The 22,739-nt window shown below is 36.5% G+C and overlaps 2 protein-coding genes across 2 annotated transcripts; both read right to left on the bottom strand.

Annotated features, from left to right (window-relative positions):
* Window positions 1-985: 985 nt before the first annotated feature.
* Window positions 986-1,435, bottom strand: LOC127103975 (uncharacterized). Its single transcript, XM_051041199.1, has one exon. It carries the CDS (start codon window positions 1,433-1,435, stop codon window positions 986-988), a length of 450 nt encoding a protein of 149 aa, XP_050897156.1.
* An 18,647-nt stretch (window positions 1,436-20,082) lies between these two features.
* LOC127107978 (uncharacterized) lies at window positions 20,083-21,871 on the bottom strand. The gene is made up of 2 exons (XM_051045336.1): window positions 21,851-21,871; window positions 20,083-20,893 (listed from the first exon to the last, which is right to left on the bottom strand). Exon 2 carries the CDS (start codon window positions 20,812-20,814, stop codon window positions 20,260-20,262), a length of 555 nt encoding a protein of 184 aa, XP_050901293.1. The 5' UTR covers window positions 20,815-20,893; window positions 21,851-21,871; the 3' UTR covers window positions 20,083-20,259.
* Window positions 21,872-22,739: the final 868 nt, after the last annotated feature.

Raw genomic sequence — 22,739 nt, 5'->3', positions numbered from 1 at the left:
CAAGGAATAACAAAAGTTCCTGGATCCTTGCACTTTTGTGGCATGTCCTGAGTGAGAGCTAAACTGGTAGGTGAAGTGTTAGGCTGAATAAGGGCCGAAACATTGCGTCCCAAATTCACTCTCTCGTTTCCGGTAAGCCTCCTCTTATGTGTGCAAATCCTTCAGAAATTTTGTGTATTTTGGGACCTGCTTAATCACATCAAGTAGTGGAATGTTCACTGCCACCTTTCTGAATACATCCAAAATCTCTCTCTCTTTGTCTTCCTCGTCAATTTTCTTATTTTTCATAACTCTTTATGGAAAAGAGATTGGTGGTACATACTCTTTTTCAGCCTCAACAACAATAGAAGGTTCAAGTGTTGCACTAACAAATTTTTTAATTTTTTTCTGGGGCTGGTTCTGCAACTTTTCCGGATCTCAAGGAAATTGAACTCACATTGGGACCTTTTGGATTCACTACTGTTTGGGCAGATAGTTGTTTCGATCCTTGAGCTTGTTGCATGGCATTCATTAAAGTGGCAAGCTGTCCAATTTGTGTTTGCAAAGTATGAATACTAGAATTTGTTCGTGTTGTTGAAACTGAAGATTATTTACACCCATTTGCTTGACAAGATCCTCAAGTGAAGGTCCAAAATGTGTAGAGGTGGTTACTTAGGGAGGGTTCAACGGTGGTGGTGGCAGGGGTAGCATCAATTGTTTCACTAAAGAGGTAAGTTCATCAATTATGGTTTCTAGAGATTTGTTGGAAGAAGAAACTTGAATCTCATTCACACCTTTTGCTTGTACCATAGAATTATCCCTTGTTGTGAACTGTTGGGAGTTAAGTGACATGTTCTCAATCAAGGATTTAGCAGCAGTTGGAGTCTTATCAACAAGTGCTCCACCACTAGAAGCGTCTAAAATGTTTCTTTCCATTGGTAGCAATCCCTTATAAAAGTATTGTATTACAATTGTTCAGAAATCTGGTGGTGAGGACAACTCGACACTAACTGCTTGGATCTCTCTCAGCATTCGGCCAATGATTCCATGTCAACCTATCTAATACCACATATTTATTTTCTGATTGGAAAAGCCTTTGAAGCAGGGAAAATATTTCTAGGAAGATTTTCTTCATATTATTCCAACTTGTAATAGAATTTGGCTCAAAATAATATAACCAATATTTTGCAGCACCTTGTAGTGAGAATGGAAACGCTCTCAGATTGATGTGATCCTCTGTGATTCCTTTAGGTCTCAAAGGTGTAGAACACACAACCTGAAATTCCTTCAAATGTCTATGTGGATCCTCATCTGCAAGACCATTAAACCTTGGCAACAAGTGTATTAAACCAGATTTCAATTCGAAAGGTACAGTAGCAACAGGATATTCAATATACAAAGCACTATAATTAACATCAGGGGCAACAAGTTCTCTCAAAGTTCTTTGGTCAACCATGTTAAACTCAATAGAAAAGGAAAAAATAATCAACAAACAATGAGAAAATACATAACTAATTCAACATTGCAACAACAAATAGGAAAATACTGGCAATGTCCCTATTAAGCAAAAACAATTGAAATACAGAAAAAATGATTAAAATAAATTCAGAAAAATACAAAAACACGAAATTTAATCTAATTAAGTGAAATAAGAAAAAAAATGGAAGTTTATGAACTATCAAAACAGAAAGAAAAAAATCATAAAAATTAGAAAAATAATCGTCTAATAAATATTGTATCTTTAAAATTCAGAATAGGATTGGTGTAGCAGTGAAAGACCTAATATAATAAAAGGGAAGTTCGGGCCCTTATGTGATCCGACCCGAAAATTACAAAAACCGACCCAAACTAACTATTTTAATTAAGTCCGGAACTTCAATGAATTATGCGACCCTTCTTCACTCTGAATTTGCTTTTGACTTCAACATGAAACTTGTAGCTCTTTCTCTTAGGTTTTTAACGCATATTAGAATTCATTAATATGGCTCCTATAGCTCAAGTTATGATCTGCATAGTAACAAGGTATTAAATAACTATTTATGCTGAAAATAAAGTACGAAAATAAAATAAAGACAAAAATAAACTTAAATATAAAAAACACACTAAAATATTAAAAATAATATAATAAACCATGTATTTGCCCAAGTATAATAGTAGAAGAAGGTGCATCAAAATGCACTTATCAAATTCCCCCACACTTGAACTTTTTCACTCCGAGCAAAATTATAAATTCAAAACTCAAAACAAAAAAAACAAGAACAAATAAAATATGCAATTCCAAAGGTTATCAAGATACAAGGTGCAAGCAAAATTTTAAGCCTAAGCTTCAAGAAAATGACATTAGTAAGTAACTCTTTTGTGACATGCAAAGCAAATATGAAAAACAGATTACCAAAGAGTACATCAAAAGCAACAAGATTCTCACAAGATAAAATTCACTCAACTCTCAAGTGTTTAGGTTGACTGTTTACACTCAAAACACATCATGAAAGAAAGTACTATCGTAAGCTTGAAAAGACTCTAACATCCACAATTGAATTACATGCACACAAAGATCAAAAGGACTTTTATTCGGTTGTAACTTGGCCAGGGTATGGGTGAGATAAATCCTAAGAGGGTACTGGGCTAAAATTCAAATGATCAAAAGAAAATTGAAAGTGTTGCGGGAGTTGAACTAAAAGTATTTCATTAACTTTCAAACAACAACTTCTCAACTATTTTTCTTCTCTTTTATCTTTTTATTCTCTTTCTTTTTCTTTTTCAGATCATAAGGAATATGTAATGACATCCTTCTTTTCTTTTTATATTTTCTTTTTAAATTTTTTTCTTTTTATATATTTTTTTCTTTTGTTCTACCAACTTTTTTTGTTTGAATCAAATATCACAACTATAATTATTCAACCCCACACAACTCCAACAAGACTCTTTCAACCCTATGAATGGGTGATAAGATTGTTTTTCACTTTCAGACTTGTAATGAGTTTAAACAAAGAATGGGATGATAGGCTCAAAGGGATTTTCAAACAAGGGATGATATTATTTAGGGTTGGCTTTTTGGCTAGTAGCTAAAAATAAACAAAACAAAAATAATTTGCCTTTATCATATCAATGTGCATAAATAAACAAAAAGTTTCAACAAGAGTCAATTCAAGTTCTAGAGACTAACAAACATGAGTGAAACACACAAGAAAGAAAGGGATGGATTTTTTAATGTTATCTATTAAAAGGCTCAAAATCTCACAAGGTTAATTGATCTACCGCAAATGATGTACAATTTAGAGTTTACTCCTACATATCATACTAAGAATGCACAAAAAGAATCAATAACATCACACCACATGTCTTTAATCAAGAGAAGAGAGAAAATACTCACAATTGCAACTCGAAAACCACAGAAAAAACATGCGTTTTTACTTTATTTTTTTAGTAAGAAAACAAAAACAAAGAAACTGAATGAAATAAAACATAGTAAATGGTTCCCTCCCCCATACTTAAAACATACATTGTCCTCAATGAAAGAAGGTAAATATAAAATAAGAGTCAGAGAAAGGAAAGAACACACCCGAGGAGTCAAGACAGATAAATGATTGCATAAGCAGCTTTTCCCAAGGAGAGCTCTTTTATAGTCTCTTATTCCAAAGTGGGGCTCTCGTGGAGTAGCTTTGGGTAATGTCCATTGACCTTAATATTTTGATTAGTGTCGCCGCCTTGTATTCCATGATCAAAGAAGGATCTTCGATAAGTAAAAGTGTTGAACGAGCACGTGAAAGTGATCTCATTTTTCACAACATCAAGAATCAACATATTACGGGGCTGCCTCACTAATTTTGTTCCATCTTTAAGTGAGATCATATGCATACATATGGATGAGCTAATATCACGAGTGTCAGTCAAGGTCCATCTAATTCCATTCTTATGTTCCTACTCAAGTTGAAGCTTTGATGAATAATATAAATCCCCAGGAAGTGGTTTAGGCTCTAAAGAAGGCGGTTGTTCAATGGACGGTATGTTTGGGGCAACCGGGATGTCAAGAGCTTCAGCTACATAAACAACTTCATTTACAATGTCACCCTGCAAGGCAACATCAATCTCAGCACAAACAACACAAAGGTTAGTGTTAGTACAATAATCACATGAGTAAATATCATCAAAACAAGATAAAGTTGGAAAATCAGCTGAAAACAAATCAAAATAAGCTTCATCAACAATTTCAGAAAGCAACTCTATTTAAAAAACAAAATGCTCTTCCACGGGATGTTTCATCGCATCAAAAATGTTGAATTTCGCGACAATGTCACCAAATTCCATGGACATGGTTCCATCGTCAACATCGAATTTTGTTTTAGCTGTTTTCATGAAAGGTCTGCCTAAAATGATTGGTGATCTACTTGAATTTGTTTCTCCATACATGTCCAGAATGTAAAAGTCTGCAGGAAAAATTAAGTCATTAACTTGAACAAGCACATCTTCCACTACTCCGGCGGAACAGACATTGCTTCTGTTCGCTAGTTAAATGACTAAACATGTATGCTACAAAAGACCAAGATCAAGATTATTATACAAAGAAGTAGGCATAACATTAATGCCCGCTCCTAAGTCAAGCATGCAATTTTCGAATTTACTATCCCCAATGGTACAAGGAATAACAAAAGTTCTTGGATCCTTGCACTTTTGTGGCATGTCCTGAGTGAGAGCTGAACTGGTAGGTGAAGTGTTAGGCTGAATAAGGGCCGAAACATTACGTCCCAAATTCACTCTCTCGTTTCCGGTAAGCCTCCTCTTATGTGTGCAAATCCTTCAGAAATTTTGCGTATTTTGGGACCTGCTTAATCACATTAAGTAGTGGAATGTTCACTGCCACCTTTCTGAATACATCCAAAATCTCTCTCTCTCTTTGTCTTCCTCGTCAATTTTCTTATTTTTCAGAACTCTTTATGGAAAAGAGATTGGTGGTACATACTCTTTTTCAGCCTCAACAACAATAGAAGGTTCAAGTGTTGCAGTAACAAATTTTTTAATTTTTTTCTGGGGCTGGTTCTGCAACTTTTCCGGATCTCAAGGAAATTGAACTCACATTGGGACCTTTTGGATTCACTACTGTTTGGGCAGATAGTTGTTTCGATCCTTGAGCTTGTTGCATGGCATTCATTAAAGTGGCAAGCTATCCAATTTGTGTTTGCAAAGTATGAATACTAGAATTTGTTCGTGTTGTTAAAACTGAAGATTATTTACACCCATTTGCTTGACAAGATCCTCAAGTGAAGGTCCGGAATGTGTAGAGGTGGTTACTTAGGGGGGGTTCAATGGTGGTGGTGGCAGGGGTAGCATCAATTGTTTCACTAAAGAGGTAAGTTCATCAATTCTGGTTTCTAAAGCTTTGTTGGAAGAAGAAACTTGAATCTCATTCACACTTTTTGCTTGTACCATAGAATTATCCCTTGTTGTGAACTGTTGGGAGTTAAGTGACATGTTCTCAATCAAGGATTTGGCAGCAGTTGGAGTCTTATCAACAAGTGCTCCACCACTAGAAGCGTCTAAAATGTTTCTTTCCATTGGTAGCAATCCCTCATAAAAGTATTGTATTATCAATTGTTCATAACTAATTGAACAATGCAACAAACAATGAGAAAATACATAACTAATTCAACAATGCAACAACAAATAGGAAAATACTGACAATGTCCTTATTAAGCAAAAACAATTGAAATACGGAAAAAAATGATTAAAATAAATTTAGAAAAATACAAAAACACGAAATTTAATCTAATTAAGTGAAATAAGAAAAAAAATGGCATTTTATGAACTATCAAAACAGAAAGAAAAAAATCATAAAAAATAGAAAAATAAGGAATTTTAGATTTTTAGGGGGCGTCCACTATTTAGTCCCTAAATAGAGGTTTTCGATCTTTGATTTTTTTCTAATGAATCAACAAATAATCAGAATAATCTGAGACGATATTCTTAAAAACAGATTTTTTATGCTAAAACGCGGAAATGCCATAACGTAAGAAAGTTAGGGCAAGAATGTTGAAACGCAACACCTATGACTCTAATATTGGTTAAAATCAACAAGAGTCTCCGACAACTGCGTCAATTTGATCCGCTGTCGCACATGGGTCAAAAACGAGTAACTAAGAACGGTAGTCTAGGGAAGCGACACTCGAGTATCGTATCACAAGGACTCTTGACAAATTAATCAAATAAGAAAATAAAATAGGGGAATTTCAATTCTGATTTAGAATAAGTGATTATAAAAAGTGATTATGAAATAAGTTGATCTACCGTTTTGGTTTCCTAACTTATCATTGGTTAATATAATTTCCATGCCCTAAACGGATTCTAATCCCTTTTCGATTATAGTAACAATAACAAGCGCATTAATACTAATGTATGATATGTGTTCCTAATTTATGAATTAAGCAAACATATTTCGAATTAAGCAAACAGGTTCAGCACACGCGAATTAAGCAAATGCAATTGTGGAACATAGATCAATCGAAATTAATCAACACATATTCTATAGAACTTGAATAAAGCATACAATATATAGAACACAATATTGAAAGGGAAAAGACATTTGATTGAAAATTAAGAAACCTCAAAGTATCGGCGGAAACCGATTATAGCAGATCAACCTTATGAACTTTAGTTCTCCATGAAATCGTCTAAGCAATATTGCATCTTCAAAATTCAGAATAGGATTGATGTAGCGGTGAAAGACCTAATATAATAAAAGGTAAGTTCGGGCCCTTATGTGATCCGACCCAAAAATTATAAAAAATGGCCCAAACTAACTATTTTAATTAAGTCTGGAACTTCAATGAATTATGTGTCCCTCCTTCACTCCAAATCTGATTTTGACTTCAACATTAAACTTGTAGCTATTTCTCTTATCTTTCCAACGCATATTAGAATGCGTTAATCCAACTTCTATAGCTCAAGTTATGATCTGCATAGTAACACGGTATCAAATAATTATTTATGCTGAAAATAAAGTGCGAAAATAAAATAAAGATTAAAATAAACTTAAATATAAAAAACACACTAAAATGTTAAAAATAATATAATAAATCATAGAGTTGCTTAAGTATAATAGTAGAAGAAGGTGCATCAAAATGCACTGATCACCCTTATTAAAGTCAGTTCTTGTTTGGCAGTTATCATTTCCCCCATTTTCTATATGGTAGTTCTTTTTCAAAGTCAGTTCTCGTCTGGCAGTTCAACTTCAAAGTTCAAGTTTCATTTGGCACACATCAAATAACATGTGCATGCATTGATCAATCATCATCATGTATTAGTCATGTCTCTTCACTCAAGCATATCATGCAACGCGTCAACACATGGCATATCATGCACAAAGCATATTATGCATAGCCTAAGCCAGGATTAAGCAACCTCTCAAGGAAGTTCAGTGTAATCCTCAGCAGAACCTAGATTCAAGAAGTGTTCTCAAGAGTAGAACGGTTATTTTCTTCAGTACAAGCTGCTTTCAGAAGTCAATCAATAATGGTGATGATCCTCAAGACGAATTTCTTCCCCGACAAAGTGATTGATATCCCCGAGTGAGCTCTACTGTCAATGAAAGTTCTGCCTAATTTCCCCAGTAGACATTTCCCGACAGAGTTTCCTCTGGATTTATCTCAAGTAGGACTCCATGAGCTCCCTATACGAGTTTTCTTTTAGTAGTATTCCTTAGAAAGGTATCCCCAACAACATTATCCTCAACAAGTTTCTTTGAAGTATTTGTCTAGGATGGACATCTCTTCACAAGGATGCCTCAGATTAACAATCTCCCCAATAACTCTAATGGGCAAGAGTACCCCTAATAGACATGATTTATTGAATATTCTCAGCGCATCTCCAGCAAGTCTCTTGGGTATTTATTCCTTGGAGAGTCTTTTGTATATCTCCAACAAATTTCAGCCAAGAGTAGTTGGATACTGTATTTGCCCATATTTACTTTCAACCAAGAGTAGTTAGATGCAATAACTTCAACCAAGAGTGTAAGAACAAAAATTGTTCTACAACAGATTCCTTGATTTTGATGATAACAAAGGATGAAACCAAAAATGGCACCCTAACGAAAAGTTTCTAAGTGTGCAGGGTTCTAAAGAAAGAAGGAATAAATCTGATGATATCATCAGATGCACAACAAGATCAGATACAAATTCTCAAGTATCAGAAGCATCTGAAGTGGAATCTCATTCGAGAAGCTCTGACTCTGGACAAAACTGCAAAGTATCAGAAGCATCTGAACATGAAGTAAAGTCTAGAAGCTCTGACTCTGGACAACGCTATCTGTAATTCTGAAAGTTATCAGCGCCATCTGACTCTCAAGAGATCAACATCAGAAGCAAGATTCCAAGATTCTCCAGAAACAAAATTACTCTGATTATGGATTTGCTAATCATGAAAGAGTAACGTTGAAGACAAGTAAAGATTTTCAATTGGATTTCCTAATTGAGAAAGAGACGTTAATCTCCGCTTCCAAGAGAAAAGATACTACTTGTGGTAAGTAGTCACTTCAAAGATGAAAAGTTAAACTGCAGAAGCTATTTAAGTGATGGAGTAAACTCAGTTTAATATCCACCAGATTCTACTCTACTCCAACTCTTATATAAATAGAGATGCAATCAACATTCAGCACAGAAAAAAAAAAACTAGCCAAAACTATACTGAATTATTTCACGCTCAAGAAAATCATCTTTGTTCTCAAAGAATTTCACTAAGCTTTTGCTTATCAAGTGAAAAATTTGTTCTTAAATTTGTAATACTTGCTTTCTTAGAAGCACTCTAGATTACATATCTTGTATCTATCTTTATTTGATTTCCTCAAGTGACTCTTTGTAGTCTGTAGACTTGAGAGGACTAAGAGATTTTCTTCTCTCTTAGGGGTTGTTTGTAATCTTTCAAGATTAGTGGATTAAGTCCTTGTTGAAGGCGAAATCACCTTGGCCGGGTGGACTGGAGTAGCTTTGTGTTATAAGCGAACCAGTATAAAATCATTGTGTGATTTTCATTTTGGAAAGCGCTTATTTTTCAAACAATTCAAACCCCCCCTTTCTTGTTTTTCTCACCTTCAATTGGTATCAGAGCTCCGGCTCTGTTATTGATTTTCTAATCAAACACTTAACCGTGTAGAGAGATCCAGTACGAGAAAAACAATGGCCCACTCAAATGAGAAAGATTCTTACAATGCCAAGCCTCCTGTTTTTGATGGAGAAAAGTTTGATTACTGGAAAGATAGAATCGAAAGTTTCTTTCTGGGTTATGATGCTGACCTCTGGGACATTGTCACAGATGGATACAAACCTCCAATCTCAAATGGAGCTGAAGTTCCCAGAAGCAAGATGTCAGAAGATCAGAAACGTGTCTTCAAGAATCACCACAAGGCCAGAACAATACTTCTAAATGCTATATCATACAACGAATACGAAAAGATCACCAACAGAGAGACGGCTAAAGATATACTTGACTCTCTGAAGATGACCCATGAAGGAAACTCCCAAGTCAAGGAGACGAAGGCTCTGGCGCTGATCCAGAAATATGAAGCCTTCAAGATGGAAGATGACGAAGCTATAGAAGCTATGTTTTCCAGATTCCAAACTCTTATTGCAGGTCTTAAAGTGCTAGACAAAGGATACACGACTGCAGATCATGTTAAGAAGATAGTCAGAAGTCTGCCAAAGAAATGGAGACCAATGGTTACTGCTCTGAAGTTATCAAAGGATCTGAACAATATCAGCCTTGAAGAACTTGTTAGTTCTCTCAGAAGCCATGAGATAGAACTAGAGGAGGATGAGCCTCAGAAAAGGAACAAGTCAGTGGCGCTGAAGTCCAGACCTGAAAGACGGAAGTCAGACAGAACCAAAGCTCTCCAGGCAGAAACTGCAGATACTGACGACTCTGAACCTGAAGACTCTGATGATGAAGAAGAACTGTCCTTACTAACCAGAAGAGTTAAGCAACTCTGGAAAAGAAGGAACAACAACAACTTCAGAAGATCAAGACCCAGAGGGGATCGATCAGAGTCAACTTCAAAAGGTAAACCTAATAAAGATATTACCTGTTTTGAATGTAAAGAAACAGGTCATTACAGAAATGAATGCCCCAAGCTGAAGAAAGACAACCCTAGAAAAGAAAGCTTCAAGAAGAATACCTTCAGAACAAAGAAAGGATTAATGGCCACCTGGGACGATAGTGAATCAGGATCATCAGAATCTGACTCTGATGAACAAGCCAACGTAGCACTTATGGCTACCACATCCAGCAGCTCAGATGAAGAATCTGAAGAGGTATTTTCTGAACTTTCTAGATCTGACTTAGAATCATGTTTATCAGAAACTCTTACCTCTCTTCAAAAATTAAAACAAAAAATTAAAAGCATTAAAGGCCTTCTTAAAGCAAAATCTGAAGAATGTAGTAAACTTGAGACAACAATTCTAGCACAAGAAGATACTATCAGATCTTTAACGTTAGAAAGAGATGGAGCTAAAACAAAAAGCTTAGAATTAGAAGAAGCGTTGTCTCAAGCACCACAAACTTCAAATGAAATTATTTATAAATATGAAGAAGCCTTTCAAAAATTTCTGAAGAATGGAATAGATAGGAGTATTATGGCATCCATGATTTATGGAGTAAGTCAGAATAATAAAAGGGGAATTGGGTATGATCCTAAGGAAGATGAAACCTCTACTAGTAACCAAATTAAATCGCCTTTTTCATATCACTACACACACACACAAGAACACAAATTTAAAAATGCTAGAAGACCCAAAGTTGTAAGAAACTCTGGGAAAACTAATCTGAAAGGACCCAAGAGATTCTGGGTACCGAAAGATAAGATCATCTATGTTGCAGATATCCTATGCAGCAAAGTTCAGACACCAATCATGGTACCTGGACTCTGGATGCTCGCGACATATGACGGGAAGAAAGTCTATGTTCCAAAGCCTGGAACTTAAAGACGCTGGATTTGTAGGCTTCGGAGGAGATCAGAAAGGAAGGATCAGAGGCTCCGGAACTATTGGTAATGGTACTCTTCCCTCTATATCTGATGTTCTTTATGTAGAAGGATTAATGCATAACTTGTTATCCATAAGTCAATTAAGTGATAACGGTTATGATGTAATCTTTAATCAAAAAACGTGTAAAGCCATTAGTCAGAACGATGGCTCTGTCCTTTTCACAGGCAAGAGGAAAAACAACATTTATAAAATAAATCTTTCTGATTTAAAAGATCAAAATGTTAAATGTTTAATGTCAGTTCACGAAGAGCAATGGGTATGGCATAGACGCTTAGGCCACATTAGCATGAGAAAACTTTCTCAGCTAACTAAACTTGAGTTAGTCAGAGGCCTGCCTAAACTGAAGTTTTCTTCAGATGCTTTGTGTGAAGCTTGTCAGAAAGGAAAGTTTTCAAAAACATCTTTTAAAAAGAAAAATGTTGTTTCCACCTCTAAGCCTCTGGAGCTTCTTCACATTGACTTATTTGGTCCTGTGAAAACAGCATCAGTCAATGGAAAGAAGTATGGACTAGTAATCGTTGATGATTACAGCCGCTGGACATGGGTAAAATTCCTAAAGCACAAGAGTGAGTCTCACTCTGTATTCACCAGTTTCTGTTCTAAAGTGCAAAAAGAATTTGACTCTAAAATTGTTAGAGTCAGAAGTGATCATGGTGGAGAATTTGAAAATAAAGATTTTGAAGAATTATTTGATTCTAATGGAATATCCCATGATTTCTCCTGCCCTAGAACTCCACAACAAAATGGAGTTGTAGAGAGGAAGAATAGGACACTCCAAGAAATGGCCAGAACCATGATCAATGAAACAAATGTAGCAAAGCACTTTTGGGCAGAAGCTGTAAATACAGCGTGTTACATTCAGAATAGAATCTCTATTAGACCTATTCTGGAAAAGACTCCCTATGAACTGTGTAAGGGAAGAAAACCCAACATTTCATATTTTCATCCTTTTGGATGCATTTGTTTTATATTAAATACCAAAGAACATCTGAACAAGTTTGATTCCAAAGCACAGAAAGGTATTATGTTAGGATACTCAGAACGCTCTAAAGGCTATAGAGTATACAACACAGAAACCAAAATTGTGGAGGAATCAATTCATGTTAGATTTGATGATAAGCTTGACCCTGAAAAGTCAAAGCTAGTTGAAAAGTTTGCAGATTTAGAGATCACTCTGGTAGAATCTGAGAAAACTCCAGAAGCAACTGTCACTCCAGACTCTGAAGAAATTAAATCTCCAGACATTCCAAGGAAAGTTAAAAGTCGTATTAACGTATCTGAAGATTTGATTTTGGGAAACAAAGATGAACCTGTTAGAACCAGATCTACCTTCAGAACTTCTGAAGATATTCCTCTGGGACTAGTGTCTCTGATTGAGCCTACGTCCTGTGATGAAGCTCTTCAAGATAACGATTGGGTGGCAGCTATGCAAGAAGAGTTAGATCAATTCTCCAAGAATGATGTCTGGGATCTCGTTCCTAAACCCAGAGGCACTCATGTCATTGGAACCAGATGGGTTTTCAGAAACAAGCTGAACGAGAAAGGAGAAGTTGTCAGAAACAAAGCACGACTGGTAGCTCAAGGTTATAGTCAACAAGAAGGTATTGATTATAATGAAACTTTTGCTCCAGTCGCGAGGTTAGAATCTATTCGTCTTCTTGTATCTTTTGCTATTAATCATTCTATCAAATTATACCAAATGGATGTCAAGAGTGCATTTCTTAATGGGTATATTTCAGAAGAAGTGTATGTCAATCAACCCCCAGGTTTTGAAAATTCAAACTTTCCAGAACATGTTTTTAAACTTAAGAAATCCTTATATGGACTTAAACAAGCTCCCAGAGCTTGGTATGAACGCTTAAGCAATTTTCTTCTGGAACAAAATTTTATCAGAGGGAAAGTTGATTCTACACTCTTCTGTAAAAACCTTAATAATGATCTCATGATATGCCAAATTTATGTTGATGATATTATTTTTGGTTCTGCTAATATCTCTGTTTGCCAAGAATTTTCTAAGTTGATGCAGGCTGAGTTTGAAATGAGTTTAATGCAAGAACTAAAGTTCTTTCTGGGAATTCAAATTAATCAAACTCCAGAAGTCACGTACGTCCATCAAAGTAAATACATTAAAGACGTTCTGAAGAAGTTTGACATGTCTGAATGCAACTCTGCAAAGACTCCCATGCACCCAACGTGCATTCTGGAGAAGGAAGAGGTAAGCAACAAGGTTTGTCAGAAGCTCTATCGAGGTATGATAGGCTCTCTTCTCTATCTGACTGCTACTCGTCCTGATATTCTCTTTAGCGTCTGTCTTTGTGCCAGATTCCAATCAGATCCTAGAGAATCTCATTTAACAGCTGTTAAGAGAATTCTTAAGTATCTGAAAGGAACTCCTAACCTGGGCCTGATGTATGAGAAAACATCAGAGTATAGGCTTTCTGGTTATTGTGATGCAGACTACGCAGGAGATAGAATAGAACGAAAAAGCACATCTGGGAATTGCCAGCTTCTGGGAAATAATCTAATCTCCTGGGCTAGCAAAAGACAGTCAACTATCGCTCTATCAACTGCAGAAGCAGAATACATCTCAGCATCACTGTGCACAACTCAGATGCTCTGGATGAAGCATCAGCTAGAAGATCTTCAGATATTTGAGAGTAACATTCCTATCTTTTGTGATAATACTGCTGCTATTTGTTTAAGTAAGAATCCCATTTTGCATTCCAGAGCCAAACACATAGAAATAAAACATCACTTTATTAGAGACTATGTTCAGAAAGGGATAGTAACGCTGAAGTTCATTGATACAGAACATCAATGGGCAGATATCTTTACTAAGCCTCTAGCTGAAGATAGATTTCTTTTCATATTAGAAAATCTGAACATTAAAAATTGCCCTGAGTAAAATTTGGCTCTGAACATATAAAATGAGACTCTGATAAAAACAAATACACTTCTGCCTCTGACTCTGATACTTCTACAAGTTAAGAAGATATCTGAGTTAGAAATCTTCAGAAACCAATCTCTTGGTATTCCTGAAGATCAGATACATTAAACACGTGGAGCTCTGAGCGTCAAACCTTAGAACTTCTAGACAGCTGTCAAGAAATTCAAAAAGGCAGACGTTTGAGTTTTCCTCGAGCAGTGTGCAAACTGTGGGATTAGACATTCATTTATTAGCTGTAATCATTTTTCCCCCAAACGTGCTATTTTGGTTTTTGTGCTAACGCTGGTATGTGTGTCGTTTTGCATGCGTTTTTACTTAGGTATATAAACACTTTTCTCACATTTCACACACTTATCACTCTCACTCACTCTAAAACCCTAAACCCTTCTCTGCAAGCTCTCTGCAAGTTCTTCACCTTCTTCATCAATCTTCTTCATGGATGCTCAACAGCAAGAAGTTTTTAACTTCTCCCAACAGATGGAATCCGCTTTTAATCCCCAAACCTCAAACACTCAAACACCCACTGTTACAGGCGTCACCATAACCCCTGTTTATCAAGAACCCCACATTCTTGACCGAGAAAGCCACATAAACCTTTCAACTCCCTTTGAAGGTTTGGATGTTTTGTGTGAATCCTTGGTTGATTTTGACAACCTAAGAAGAAATGGCGTTGATCTCACTAGGGAACTTCGTCAACAAGGATGGGAAACCTACTTCGACAGGCTTTATGGTCCAATCTACCCTCTTCTGGTCAAGGAATTCTGGAGACATGCTGATGCAGATGACCAATTCATTGTCTCTTTTGTTCTAGGGGTAAAGATTGTCATCACTGAAGCATCAATAGCTTCCTTGCTGAATATGGAGGAAAGTGGAGGAAAAAGGATTTACAACATTCCTCCCAGGTCTAAGCGCATCACTGAAGTCATCAACCCAACAATCTTCAAACCTAATGTTGAAGGAAACCCCTCTAAGAACAAGGAGCTACATCAGAACCTCCGAGTGTGGCTGAAGATAATTCTGGGAACAATCCATCACCGTCCAGCCTCTAACTCTTCAGATTATATCAATGCAGACCAGAAATGCATTCTGTACTGCATTCAGAAGGGTATCAAGATCAACCTCCCTACTCTCCTGTTCAGATATCTGAGGGATTCAGTCAGAGAAACCAGGAATAACATGAAGCCCAGATCCTACATTCCTCTGGGTAGATTGCTCTCTGACATCTTCATTGAGCATGGACTGGTAGACGCTCTGGAAAAGACCAGATGTATGGACGATCTGGCAATTGATGTGGGAAAGCCTCTGAATGCCAAAAACCTGAAGAGTATGGGAATCATCAAAGAGATTAGAGTCAAGCCCACTCTGGATGTATCCTGGGAATCTCTAAAAGATCAGAGGAAGATGCCTCATGGCCTGGCCAGATTCTTCAAGAATGAGCCCAGAGACGCTGTTGCCCTCTATCTTCATCGTCTGCTGGAAGAAGGTGTTGATGTCTCTGATTTCAGCATCGATGACTGTCTGGATTCAGAAGAAGATCTAGTCAGATACAAGAGAGGTGTCTCTGAGAAACAGATAGCTGCTGAGGCAAGGAAAGCAAAGAAAGCCAGACTTGGAGAATCTTCTGGAACCAAATCTTCTGCTCCTCTGCAAACTTCTTCTTCTGGTATGTCTATTCCTCTTGCTACTTCTGTTCCTATGATGGCTTCTTCTCATCCTCTCACAACACCTCCCTTATATACTACCTCTGAAATCCCACCCTCAATCACCAGAACCTCCCAACCTACACCAGTTCTAAACATAGCTAGAACCTTCATTCCTCCCTCTATACCTGCACAAACTCACCTAAGCCCTTCTTCTTCTTCTTCATCCTCTGAACCTGAATCACCTCCTCATGTTTCCCTCTCTTCTGACCCTGATTTTTCTGATCCTGAATCCCCAACCATAGCCACTCTCTATGCCAACAGATTTGCCTCTCAACAACAAACTCTAACACAATCCGAAGTAACCTCACCACTCCAAACTTCACTTCCACCACAACAAACAACAACTCTCCCCTCTGAAACTCAACCATCTGATCCCTTCACCTCTAATCTCACTCCACCAATTATTCCCGCTGTACCTGGACCAGACTCTGACCCATTAGACCTAAATCCACTTTATGCTTCATCCCCCAGTCTTCAACCAGAAGCAGATTCTGAACTTCAACCAGAAGCAGAATCTGAACCTCAAACTCTAAATCTTAGCCCTTCAAACTCTCCACCTCATTCACCTGAACCTGAACCTGAACTTACCATACCTACCCTTGAGGAAGCCATCAGGCAGGTAGCAGAAGCTTCAATCCAGAAGATCAAGTCTCTGGCTAACAACTCTGAAGTCAGTGATGATCCTAAATCTGTTAGGACACACTGGAACAGAGTCATTAGTTGGATGACCTCTGAGTCTTATAGGCTGAAGAGTGTCTCTGAACAAGTCAGAAATGGCTACATCAGAGATGCTGAGGAAAGACTCCAGGAGAGATTAGCCAGAGAAGCAGAAGCCAAAAGGCTAGAAGAGGAGAGGTTGGCTAAGGAAGCTGAGGAAGAAGCAAAAAGACTAGAGGAAGAAAGACTGGCAAAAGAAGCAGAAATTCTAAGGCAACAAGAAGCTGAAGCTAAGGCTCTGGCAGATGCAGAAGCTCAAGCTGCTGCAGAAGCTGAAGCCCAGCAGGCTCTGACTCAGGGGGAGTCTTCAACTGCTATTCCGATGATTCTTCAGACTTTGAAGGACCTTAAGGAAGATCAGAATATCCTCCGTGACAGAATGGACAAGCAAGATACGGTCAATGAGAACATCCAGAAGATGCTTGCCATGATCTTGCAGAAATTGCCTCAGAACCCTTAGGCACTTAGGATTTTATGTTTTGCTTGCCTTCTTGTTTTTTTTTTTGCTTTCTTGTTTTGATGACTATGATGTCTTGTGTTCTCTTGTTTTTCGTTTCTGCTATATTTTAATACAATGTTTTGTTTTTCTCTTCAGTTATTTTTTTTATTACTATGTCTTTTTGATTCTGACAAAAAGGGGGAGAAATCATTAAATAGCTCTGATGAAAATTGTCTAAAACCTTAAGCACTCTGCAACAATTGATTAAATAGCTTTGATAAAAATAACTCTGATTAAATAGCTCTAACATTAAATTTAAGAAATTGCAGAAAGTTTTTCAGAAATCTCATTACTTGGAAAGCTCTGGTAAGAACTTCTGAACTCCCTAGCACTAACTCAGGGGGAGCTTTTGTCTATCTGATCTTATTTATTTCATGTTTCATCTGCTATTTTAAGTTGTTTTGTCATCATCAAAAAGGGGGAGATTGTAAGAACAAAAATTGTTCTACAACAGATTCCTTGATTTTGATGATAACAAAGGATGAAACCAAAAATGGCACCCTAACGAAAAGTTTCTAAGTGTGCAGGGTTCTAAAGAAAGAAGGAATAAATCTGATGATATCATCAGATGCACAACAAGATCAGATACAAATTCTCAAGTATCAGAAGCATCTGAAGTGGAATCTCATTCGAGAAGCTCTGACTCTGGACAAAACTGCAAAGTATCAGAAGCATCTGAACATGAAGTAAAGTCTAGAAGCTCTGACTCTGGACAACGCTATCTGTAATTCTGAAAGTTATCAGCGCCATCTGACTCTCAAGAGATCAACATCAGAAGCAAGATTCCAAGATTCTCCAGAAACAAAATTACTCTGATTATGGATTTGCTAATCATGAAAGAGTAACGTTGAAGACAAGTAAAGATTTTCAATTGGATTTCCTAATTGAGAAAGAGACGTTAATCTCCGCTTCCAAGAGAAAAGATACTACTTGTGGTAAGTAGTCACTTCAAAGATGAAAAGTTAAACTGCAGAAGCTATTTAAGTGATGGAGTAAACTCAGTTTAATATCCACCAGATTCTACTCTACTCCAACTCTTATATAAATAGAGATGCAATCAACATTCAGCACAGAAAAAAAAAAACTAGCCAAAACTATACTGAATTATTTCACGCTCAAGAAAATCATCTTTGTTCTCAAAGAATTTCACTAAGCTTTTGCTTATCAAGTGAAAAATTTGTTCTTAAATTTGTAATACTTGCTTTCTTAGAAGCACTCTAGATTACATATCTTGTATCTATCTTTATTTGATTTCCTCAAGTGACTCTTTGTAGTCTGTAGACTTGAGAGGACTAAGAGATTTTCTTCTCTCTTAGGGGTTGTTTGTAATCTTTCAAGATTAGTGGATTAAGTCCTTGTTGAAGGCGAAATCACCTTGGCCGGGTGGACTGGAGTAGCTTTGTGTTATAAGCGAACCAGTATAAAATCATTGTGTGATTTTCATTTTGGAAAGCGCTTATTTTTCAAACAATTCAAACCCCCCCTTTCTTGTTTTTCTCACCTTCAAAGAGCAGTTGGATGCAATAGTTTTAGCCAAAATCAACTGATACATTGTTTGCATAATAGTTTCAGCCAAGAGCAATTAGATATTTATTTGCACAGATTTTCTTTCAGCCAAGAGTAGCTTAATGTAATGTTTTTCAGCCAAGAGCAGTTGGATACATTGTTTGCATATGTTTGTCTTCAGGCAAGAGCAGTTGAATATGATTATTTCTCTCCCCATAAGCGTCTACCTTCTACGAAGAGAGTTTGAAGAACAGTCGAACATGATATTTTGTAACAAATTCATCCTCATCAATCATATTTGATATGGCATTATCCATCCCCTACAGAGCCGCATAACATGTTTATTGCGATCCACCGTTAGCAAGAAGCAACGGAGTGTGGTCTGTCAACATTAGAAATATATGATTTTGTCAAGAGTACTGAACAAGATTTTCTAATCCCCATAAGAGTCTACTGCTAGTCAAGAGCAACTAGACATGATCTTATAATCTTTTGAGGAGTCTACTTTCAGTTAAGAGCAACTGGATTTTTTTCCCGGAGCATTTGATGATTAAGTAATCAATAGTATTGTTTAGTCTCATTGCATTCACTCATTTCATGATTAAGTAAACAAGAGTATTTCTTAATTCATACATTTATATTTGTTGGTTAAGAAATCAGGAGTATTTCTTAAGCACGTTTTACAACATCTGATGATTAAGAAATCAAGAGTATTTCTTAGTCTTCGTGCATTCATTTTATTTCATGATTAAGAAATCAAGAGTACTTCTTAATCTCATATCATCTATAGCATCTAATGTTAAGAAATCAATATTATTTCTTAATTTCAATGCATTCATCATCTCATGGTTAAGAAATTAAGAGTATTTCTTAATTTCGTCACTGCATTTGATGAGTAAGTAATCAAGAGTATTGCTTGGACTTAGGGAATTCATATCATCTGATGATTAAGAAGTTAAGAGTATTTCTTAATTTCATATCATCCATATCATCTAAGATTAAAAAGTCAAGATTATTTCTTAATCATAGTTCATCATTTCATTTCACGGCATCATATCACGGAGATACCAAGAGATAAGTGTCAAGGGTACTGATTTTTATTTGTGTCTTTGTAAAATTCCAACGGTCATTCATGATAAAGAATTAGAAATAGAGTCCAAGTTGGCTACTTTACATCTAGTTCTCTGTTCATAGTTCATCTACATCTTATCCCTAACATCAAGAGGACAACATTTAAATCTATTTAATATTTAAACTATCTTTCACCATGACGATTTAAGGGCGAGAGTTCTTCATATTCTCCAATTAAAGATGTTTAAATATAAGCAACTGTCATACCCTAATTTTACCCCAAACATTCATTCATCAAAGCATTTGCATCATAATTCAATTAGTCATTCATTAGTTCAATAAAAATTGACATTCTTTGTTGTAAAAGGAGTCAATATTTGTTGTAAAAGGATTAAAATGATGATTAGTACCGGAAAAAAAATGTCATATACAACTCATATAGCATTTTACCCTACCAATCATACATCTAAATCCGCCATCTACAATTCATATAGCATTTTTACCAATACAAATGGCGTTATTAAACGAAAAATAAAAGTAGAGTTTCCCAGAAAAATTAAAGAACAAAAACTTGAGTTTATATAACACTGCTTTGGACATAATGATCCAACCATGTGCGCTAATACTAGGCTATTCATCCAATCTAATACTTGTTCAATAGTTTTCTTGTTTCAGCCCCTGTAAATTTGAGAAAACAGTAATCTCGAGAATATTAACTTGTAGATACATACATAGGAAAATGCTTTTTTGAAATGGATAGCTATCCTTACACATAATTAAAACTATCTCAAATGGTTTTATTCAAACATCTCACCTAGCATTTAAATCAAATTCAGCAACCTCACGCCAGCCATCGGGCGTGCCAGTTTCACCATTCTCAGCTTCGTCATTCAAGAAATCCTCAGACGGCTCCTTCTCATCTCTCTGTGCATTGTTTCCCCACCCATTCATCATTTCACTGTGATCCTGATCTCCTAGGTCATGGCCACCAATCACGTCACTGCCTTGGGAACCAAGTGCACTCCCTCTTATGGGGGCTCGAGACATCATTTCAGCATGAGATTGTGAATCAGCCCTTGCCTGCTGCTCAGCTTGATACATTGCAGCCATTCGTAGTTTAGCCTCGTGGGCTTCACGACCAGCTTTCTCCCTGGATTCTAATTCAGCTCTTAAGTCTATCAGAGCCCGTTTTTTCTCTTGAAGAAGTGCCTGTTCAATCATCAGTCTCTCCTCGGACCGAAATTCCCCCAAACTTCTCTTCTGCGATATTATGTTGAAGGCAAGTGTTTGCTTCTCAAAAGTTGTAGTAAATTTAGCAATTTTAGCAGCAATATTATTATCCCACTGTTGGGACCTCGAAAGCATCTGGCCAGTTGTATCAGAATCAAGTATCCTATCATCCTCTTCTGCTTCATAATCTGCCACAACATGATATGGCAATAATCTGCAGCTAGAAAATTTAGGGAAATAAATGTAAGAGCAAACTTTTCATTTGCATTAGAATCCAAACAAAGCAATTTTTTAGTTGTAAAAATACCTACATTTGCAGTATATTGATAAACCAGTAGAATTCCAGAATGATTTATAATATTATGATAAATAAATCAACTGTTAGTCCCGCTTCCATTGAGTGAAAGAAATTAACACATAGCAATTGCCATATGGTAGAGTAAGAATTAGATTTGATAGAACCTGATGTTATAGGCTTTGCAAGACTACATCTAAAAAACAAATATGCATTATGTAAAATTATGAGTAGGACAACAGAACAAGATAATTTCATGTTATTAGAAACAGGGTCGATGACAAGGAAAGTAAAGTTTGAACATTAGATAACATGTTCTGAACAATTCTAAGAACAGAGAAAATAACATATCACTGGTTCAACTTCACATACAGAAATCAAAGGCTGAAAATTGAATATATAATACAGAAAAGAGAACTTGAAATAAAATTAAATGGGGAAACCAACATGAAAGAGTTCTGCAACGCAGATGAGTAGCAAATACAAATAAAAAGCAGGTTGCATTGAGAGAAACTGCAAGCGAAGAGATAGACTTGGTATTCGGTTCACAAAATAGATACTGAATAATATTTAGATGCATAGAACTGATTGGGAATTGGGATATAACAAAAACACTAACTAGAGGTGCATTGAAATAGCTTATTTAAGACTTATTTGAACTTATCTTACGACATAAGCACTTGTGAAAGAGTTTCAGAGAGTTTATGAAATAGCTTATGACATGTTCATAAGTTGTGTTCAACTTATTTCAATAAGCTACTCATGATATGAAAAAAAAGAAGGCGTATACAACCTGCATAAAAAACACTTTAACCACATTTCCTGACTATAGAGATAATTTATTCTTAAGAGCTTGTATTATAAAATGAAAAATACCAGTCCAATAAACACTTCAAGTTGTTTTCCCAAATGCACCCTACATGTTTTGACTGCCTCCGGCTTAAATGCGGCAAAAGGTGGCCACCCTTAAACGTGTTGTTCCGTACCAAAAACGAGTGGCAGTCACAGTGGCTGCATTAACGGCGGTATATCACAGAAAAGCTCACACGCTTTGCAATGCTACGTATGCGGGAAGAAGACAAAAGAAGAAGTACAAATTACCCTTAAAATTGATAAGTTATGGGGCTATTTTCAGTTTTCCCTCCCAATAAAACCCTAACCCCCAATCAAGAACCCTTTTTTTTCATCTCATGCTAAAAAGTCCTTCTCTTCTCTTTCTACTCACTGAGCGCGAACCACCACTTCTAGGCCCCACCATCCTCACACTCGCTGTTGTACATGCCTTTGTCTGCCACTTTTGCACCCCCTCATTCTTTCTAGTTCCTCTTTTCCAGGTTCCCACCTCCTCCGCACATGCCTTTATTTGTCTCTGTTTCTGGTTCGTTGCTTTTTCTGGTTTGGTTTGCAGATCTCCCTCCCTCTATTTCTGTTCCATTTTTGGTTTTGGCTCTGTTAACAGTTTTTCAGCCCGTGTTTCATTTTTGTTTTGAAATTTGATTGAAGTTATGTCATGATGCTGATAATTGGCTTTGTTGATGAGAACTTTTATTTGAGTTTTGATGTTTAGTTAATTTAAGCTTGGCTTCACCTGCATGTTTCCTTGAACTTTGTTGTTAATATGAAGCCCAGACTCGGACACGGACACGACACAAACACAGACACGGACACGGACACGGACACGGACACGGACACGGGGACCCCGCTAATGTACAAATTATAGGACACAGACACGACTATATATATTTTATATATTAATATAATAATG

This window comes from Lathyrus oleraceus, chromosome 7 (genome assembly GCF_024323335.1).
Source record: "Lathyrus oleraceus cultivar Zhongwan6 chromosome 7, CAAS_Psat_ZW6_1.0, whole genome shotgun sequence".
NCBI lineage: Eukaryota > Viridiplantae > Streptophyta > Magnoliopsida > Fabales > Fabaceae > Lathyrus > Lathyrus oleraceus.
Note: the sequence above shows the minus strand (reverse complement) of the source record. Positions and strands in the feature narration are given on the sequence as shown.

What these genes read in the sequence shown, in the direction of transcription:
- LOC127107978 (XM_051045336.1), bottom strand. Translation starts at nt 20,814, where the DNA reads ATGCTTTCGAGGTCCCAACAGTGGGATAATAATATTGCTGCTAAAATT.
- LOC127103975 (XM_051041199.1), bottom strand. Translation starts at nt 1,435, where the DNA reads ATGGTTGACCAAAGAACTTTGAGAGAACTTGTTGCCCCTGATGTTAAT.